Source organism: Lampetra fluviatilis, unplaced genomic scaffold, assembly GCF_964198595.1.
Source record: "Lampetra fluviatilis unplaced genomic scaffold, kcLamFluv1.1 SCAFFOLD_1090, whole genome shotgun sequence".
Taxonomy (NCBI): Eukaryota; Metazoa; Chordata; class Hyperoartia; order Petromyzontiformes; family Petromyzontidae; genus Lampetra; species Lampetra fluviatilis.
The window spans coordinates 21,370-28,578 of record NW_027621040.1 but is presented as its reverse complement, the minus strand read 5'-3'; the positions used below and the strand labels follow the sequence as shown (position 1 = coordinate 28,578).

Below are 7,209 nucleotides of genomic sequence, written 5' to 3'. Positions count from 1 at the left end.
AATTATCATAATTTTTTACTGGCAAATGAGGTTCCAAAGGTGTAAATGCTTACCCCGAGCTCTCACACTCTGATGGTGCATTGTCTTTGAGTTGTGCGCCTTTTGGCGTCATCTGGTCCAACACCATGTGAGACTAGGCTCTAAGAAAAGCTGTCTCGAGGGTGTGGACCAATCAACTTCAAGGACCATGTGAGACTAGGCTCTAAGGAAAGCTGTCTCGGGTGTGGACCAATCAACTTCAAGGACCATGTGAGACTAGGCTCTAAGGAAAGCTGTCTCGGGTGTGGACCAATCAACTTCAAGGACCATGTGAGACTAGGCTCTAAGGAAAGCTGTCTCGGGTGTGGACCAATCAACTTCAAGGACCATGTGAGACTAGGCTCTAAGGAAAGCTGTCTCGGGTGTGGACCAATCAACTTCAAGGACCATGTGAGACTAGGCTCTAAGGAAAGCTGTCTCGGGTGTGGACCAATCAACTTCAAGGACCATGTGAGACTAGGCTCTAAGGAAAGCTGTCTCGGGTGTGGACCAATCAACTTCAAGGACCATGTGAGACTAGGCTCTAAGAAAAGCTGTCTCGAGGGTGGACCAATCAACTTCAAGGACCATGTGAGACTAGGCTCTAAGGAAAGCTGTCTCGGGTGTGGACCAATCAACTTCAAGGACCATGTGAGACTAGGCTCTAAGGAAAGCTGTCTCGGGTGTGGACCAATCAACTTCAAGGACCATGTGAGACTAGGCTCTAAGGAAAGCTGTCTCGGGTGTGGACCAATCAACTTCAAGGACCATGTGAGACTAGGCTCTAAGGAAAGCTGTCTCGGGTGTGGACCAATCAACTTCAAGGACCATGTGAGACTAGGCTCTAAGGAAAGCTGTCTCGGGTGTGGACCAATCAACTTCAAGGACCATGTGAGACTAGGCTCTAAGAAAAGCTGTCTCGAGGGTGGACCAATCAACTTCAAGGACCATGTGAGACTAGGCTCTAAGGAAAGCTGTCTCGGGTGTGGACCAATCAACTTCAAGGACCATGTGAGACTAGGCTCTAAGAAAAGCTGTCTCGAGGGTGGACCAATCAACTTCAAGGACCATGTGAGACTAGGCTCTAAGGAAAGCTGTCTCGGGTGTGGACCAATCAACTTCAAGGACCATGTGAGACTAGGCTCTAAGGAAAGCTGTCTCGGGTGTGGACCAATCAACTTCAAGGACCATGTGAGACTAGGCTCTAAGAAAAGCTGTCTCGGGTGTGGACCAATCAACTTCAAGGACCATGTGAGACTAGGCTCTAAGGAAAGCTGTCTCTGGTGTGGACCAATCCGTTTCAAAGACAATGCACAGATTATCAGAATTGCGTGTGTTTTTGTTTGCATTTGACTGCAACTATTGTAGGTTAATGTAAGCATGATTCCTTGCAAAAGGTGCCAGACAAAAGGGGAAAAACCCCTATTAGTACAATGTGGATTCAAATCAACATCGTAAGCTCCCCCTCCCACCATAACCGCCTCCATCTCTCTCCCTCCCTCCCCAACAGCGATCACTAAAAAGATCACCAAGGGCTGCAACAGCAAAGAGATCTGCGCAGCAATCTCCGTGGCAAACTTCGCCGGCACCTCCTTCCCCTACTGCTGCAACACGGATCTCTGCAACGACAACGGCGGCCTCACTTGCTACAAGTGCGACGATCAAATCTCCAACGACCAGTGCACGATGGCCAACAGCATCGTGGACTGCAGCGCGTCTGGCCAGCAGTGCTACGCCAACAAGAACCGTGAGTGCCGAGACACGCACAGCCGTGGCGGTGGTCGTGGTGGTGGGGAGAGATGGGGAGAGATGGGGGGAGAGACAGAGACACACAGAGAGAGAGAGAGACACAGAGACACACAGAGAGAGACACAGAGAGAGAGAGAGAGACACAGAGAGAGACACAGAGAGAGACAGAGAGAGAGACACACAGAGAGAGACACAGAGAGAGACAGAGAGAGAGACACAGAGAGAGACACACAGAGAGAGACACAGAGAGAGACACACACAGAGAGAGACACACAGAGAGACACACAGAGAGACACACACACAGAGAGAGACACACACAGAGAGACACAGAGAGAGAGACACACACAGAGAGAGACACAGAGAGAGAGACACACACAGAGAGAGACACACAGAGAGAGACACAGAGAGAGACACACACAGAGAGAGAGACACACAGAGAGAGAGACACACACAGAGAGACACAGAGAGAGAGACACAGAGAGAGAGAGAGACACAGAGAGAGAGAGAGAGAGAGACACAGAGAGAGACACACACACAGAGAGAGACACACAGAGAGAGAGACACAGAGAGAGACACACACAGAGAGAGACACAGAGAGAGACACACACAGAGAGAGAGAGAGACAACGTGCTCGTCGGCTACGCCAAGCTCGCCACTTACAGGGCGAGGTAGGAGGCCCTGGAGGGGAAACGTCCGGCCAGCAGCCTGGGGGCATCTCCCGCGCTCTGCTCGGAGCCCCCAGGGTGTGTGGGCTGGAGTTCCGCCATGCGGCGCGGCTGGTGACCCACGCCGTGCCGGCCTTCAAGGAGCGGTGGGCGATGGAAGAGGCCGTGTGCTCGGTGGCAGATGACGGGGAGCTCTGCGTGGAGTTATGAGCTTCCCGTCGGAGGCCGTCGGACTGCGAGAAGGGCTGGGTGCAGAGCGAGAGAGTGAGCGAGAGAGTGAGCGAGAGAGCGAGCGAGAGAGTGAGCGAGAGAGCGAGCGAGAGAGCGAGCGAGAGAGTGAGCGAGCGAGAGAGCGAGCGAGAGAGCGAGCGAGAGAGCGAGCGAGAGAGCGAGCGAGAGAGCGAGAGAGAGAGCGAGAGAGCGAGCGAGAGAGCGAGCGAGAGAGCGAGCGAGAGAGCGAGCGAGAGAGTGAGCGAGCGAGCGAGAGAGCGAGCGAGAGAGCGAGCGAGAGAGCGAGCGAGAGAGCGAGCGAGAGAGCGAGCGAGAGAGCGAGCGAGAGAGCGAGCGAGAGAGCGAGAGAGAGAGCGAGAGAGCGAGCGAGAGAGCGAGCGAGAGAGGGAGCGAGAGAGCGAGCGAGAGAGCGAGCGAGAGAGCGAGCGAGAGAGCGAGCGAGAGAGCGAGCGAGAGAGCGAGAGAGTGAGCGAGCGAGAGAGCGAGAGAGCGAGCGAGAGAGAGAGCGAGAGAGCGAGCGAGAGAGCGAGCGAGAGAGCGAGCGAGAGAGCGAGCGAGAGAGCGAGCGAGAGAGCGAGCGAGAGAGCGAGCGAGAGAGCGAGCGAGAGAGCGAGCGAGAGAGCGAGCGAGAGAGCGAGCGAGAAAGTGAGCGAGAGAGTGAGCGAGAGAGTGAGCGAGAGAGCGGGCGAGCGAGAGAGTGAGAGAGCGAGCGAGAGCGAGCGAGAGAGCGAGCGAGAGAACGAGAGAGCGAGCGAGAGAGTGAGCGAGAGAGAGAGCGAGAGAGCGAGAGAGAGAGCGAGAGAGTGAGCGAGAAAGTGAGCGAGAAAGCGAGCGAGAGAGCGAGCGAGAGAGTGAGCGAGAGAGAGAGCGAGAGAGCGAGCGAGATAGCGAGCGAGAGAGCGAGCGAGAGAGCGAGCGAGAGAGAGAGCGAGAGAGTGAGCGAGAGAGTGAGCGAGAGAGTGAGCGAGAGAGCGAGCGAGAGAGCGAGCGAGAGAGCGAGCGAGAGAGCGAGCGAGAGAGTGAGCGAGAAAGTGAGCGAGAGAGTGAGCGAGAGAGCGAGCGAGAGAGCGAGCGAGAGAGTGAGCGAGAGAGTGAGCGAGAGAGTGAGCGAGAGAGTGAGCGAGAGAGTGAGCGAGAGAGAGAGCGAGAAAGTGAGCGAGAAAGTGAGCGAGAGAGTGAGCGAGAGAGCGGGCGAGCGAGAGAGTGAGAGAGCGAGCGAGAGCGAGCGAGAGAACGAGAGAGCGAGCGAGAGAGCGGGCGAGCGAGAGAGTGAGAGAGCGAGCGAGAGCGAGCGAGAGATCGGGCGAGAGAACGAGAGAGCGAGCGAGAGAGTGAGCGAGAAAGTGAGCGAGAGAGTGACCGAGAGAGCGAGCGAGGAAGTGAGCGAGAGAGTGAGTGAGAGAGCGGGCGAGCGAGAGAGTGAGAGAGCGAGCGAGAGCGAGCGAGAGAACGAGAGAGCGAGCGAGAGAGCGGGCGAGCGAGAGAGTGAGAGAGCGAGCGAGAGCGAGCGAGAGAGCGAGCGAGAGAACGAGAGAGCGAGCGAGAGAGCGGGCGAGCGAGAGAGTGAGAGAGCGAGCGAGAGCGAGCGAGAGAGCGGGCGAGAGAACGAGAGAGCGAGCGAGAGAGCGAGCGAGAGAGTGACCGAGAGAGCGAGCGAGAAAGTGAGCGAGAGAGTGAGCGAGAGAGCGAGCGAGAGAGCGAGCGAGAGAACGAGAGAGCGAGCGAGAGAGTGACTGAGAGAGCGAGCGAGAAAGTGAGCGAGAGAGTGAGCGAGAGAGCGAGCGAGAGAGCGAGCGAGAGCGAGCGAGAGAGCGAGCGAGAGAACGAGAGAGCGAGCGAGAGAGTGACCGAGAGAGCGAGCGAGCGAGCGAGAGGTGGGGGTTTTACATAAAGCAAAGTTATAAAAAAAAAAGAATACGAAATGATGAACGAAGCAAAGTGCCGACTACACCGAGCATCTTCTTGTTTACACCGATCGTAAAAAAAAAGAGAGACACAGAGACACAGAGAGACGAGAGACACAGAGACACAGAGAGACCGAGAGACACAGAGACACAGAGAGACGAGAGACACAGAGACACAGAGAGACGAGAGACACAGAGAGACCGAGAGAGAGACGGGGGGGGGGGGGGGGGGAGAGAATCGCTTCTGAATGGATTCATTCCTCCAACTATAACCACCTCCAACTCCATCTCTCTCCATCTCTCACCCACAGCGCTCACGAACAAGATCAGCAAGGGCTGCGGCAGCAAGGAGGCATGTGCAGCGATCTCCGCCGCAAACAACGCCGGCCTCACCAACTCCTACTGCTGCGACACGGACCGCTGCAACAAGAACGGAGCCTCCACCCTCGCTCCGTCTCTCATCACCTCGGCGCCGCTGATGGCCGCCTCCATCTTGGCCGCCATCTTGGCCTCCACGAGGCTCGCGGCCTTCTGAGACGGCTGTCATGGCCGCCGTGGTGGTGGTGGTGGTGATGGTGGTGGTGGTGGTGAAGATTATGGTGGTGGTGGTGGTGGTGGTGGTGAAGAAGATTATGGTGGTGGTGGTGGTGGTGATGGTGGTGGTGGTGAAGAAGATTATGGTGGTGGTGGTGGTGGTGGTGGTGGTGGTGGTGGTGGTGAAGAAGATTATGGTGGTGGTGGTGGTGGTGGTGGTGAAGGTGGTGGTGGTGAAGAAGATTATGGTGGTGGTGGTGGTGAAGGTGGTGGTGGTGAAGAAGATTATGGTGGTGGTGGTGGTGGTGGTGGTGATGGTGGTGGTGGTGAAGAAGATTATGGTGGTGGTGGTGGTGGTGGTGGTGAAGGTGGTGGTGGTGAAGAAGATTATGGTGGTGGTGGTGGTGAAGGTGGTGGTGGTGAAGAAGATTATGGTGGTGGTGGTGGTGGTGGTGGTGGTGGTGGTGAAGAAGATTATGGTGGTGGTGGTGGTGAAGGTGGTGGTGGTGAAGAAGATTATGGTGGTGGTGGTGGTGAAGGTGGTGGTGGTGAAGAAGATTATGGTGGTGGTGGTGGTGGTGAAGGTGGTGGTGGTGGTAAAGGAGGTTATGGTGGTGGTGGTGGTGGTGGTGATGGTGGTGGTGGTGAAGAAGATTATGGTGGTGGTGGTGGTGGTGAAGGTGGTGGTGGTGGTGGTGAAGAAGATTATGGTGGTGGTGGTGGTGGTGAAGGTGGTGGTGGTGGTAAAGGAGGTTATGGTGGTGGTGGTGGTGGGTGGTGGTGATGGTGGTGGTGGTGGTGGTGATGATGCTGGTGGTGATGGTGGTGGTGATGGTGGTGGTGATGGTGGTGGTGAAGGTGGTGGTGGTGATGGTGGTGGTGATGGTGGTGGTGGTGGTGGTGATGATGCTGGTGGTGATGGTGGTGGTGATGGTGGTGGTGATGGTGGTGGTGAAGGTGGTGGTGGTGATGGTGGTGGTGATGATGCTGGTGGTGATGGTGGTGGTGATGGTGGTGGTGATGGTGGTGGTGATGATGCTGGTGGTGATGGTGGTGGTGATGGTGGTGGTGATGGTGGTGGTGATGATGATGGTGGTGATGGTGGTGGTGATGGTGGTGGTGGTGGTGATGATACTGGTGGTGATGGTGGTGGTGGTGATGATGATGGTGGTGATGGTGGTGGTGATGGTGGTGGTGATGGTGGTGGTGATGGTGGTGGTGATGATGCTGGTGGTGATGGTGGTGGTGATGATGCTGGTGGTGATGGTGGTGGTGATGGTGGTGGTGATGGTGGTGGTGATGATGCTGGTGGTGATGGTGGTGGTGATGGTGGTGGTGATGGTGGTGGTGATGATGATGGTGGTGATGGTGGTGGTGATGGTGGTGGTGATGGTGGTGGTGATGATGCTGGTGGTGATGGTGGTGGTGGTGATGATGATGGTGGTGATGGTGGTGGTGATGGTGGTGGTGGTGGTGATGATGATGGTGGTGATGGTGGTGGTGATGATGATGGTGGTGGTGGTGGTGATAACGGCCACTCCGAGTTGCCGCTGGGTTTTCGTCGGACGATGCTTGTTCTCGCCTCTACTACTCACGGGAAGTGGGTTAAAAAACGACCGAAAGATTTGCACGGTCCTAAGCAAGCAAGCGAACTTAATATAAAGGATTTAATAAAGACCGTATTCAATGACTTGGGCACTGGCCTGGATCATTCCAGAGTAAATCTGTTTGCAGATGACACGATACTGATTACTGATGACGTGATTGCTAAGCTCCAGAGTGATTTCAACAAACTACAACATTAGCCAGTTGCTCTTAAACTAGTCCTCAATACAAACTCTTAGCTCTTTCGGTAAAGTCACCATGTAGGCAAAAAACGAAATTAAAATTAATAAAAAATAAAAACAATAAAATCACGACGTTTCGAAGGCAACGCGAGCTTCCGTCTTCAGGTGGAACTGTCACAGCAAAAATAAGTAAACCCGTAAAAACAAAGTGTTTCACTCTAAATCCTTTATATGCGTGGCGGCTAGAGTCCTCTCGTCCTCTGGCTTGAGATGGCTGCCACCTATGGGTCAGATGATTGCATTGCACCATTAAGCAATCGG

The 7,209-nt window shown here is 55.2% G+C and overlaps 1 protein-coding gene across 1 annotated transcript; it reads left to right on the top strand.

Annotated features, from left to right (window-relative positions):
- Nucleotides 1–1,528: 1,528 nt before the first annotated feature.
- On the top strand, nt 1,529–5,102 carry LOC144954689 (prostate stem cell antigen-like; the record flags this gene model as incomplete). Its single annotated transcript, XM_078885125.1, has 2 exons — nt 1,529–1,765; nt 4,879–5,102. Coding segments are annotated over 2 exons (461 nt in total), but the record flags the coding sequence as incomplete, so codon positions are not given.
- Between the last annotated feature and the right edge of the window lie 2,107 nt (nt 5,103–7,209).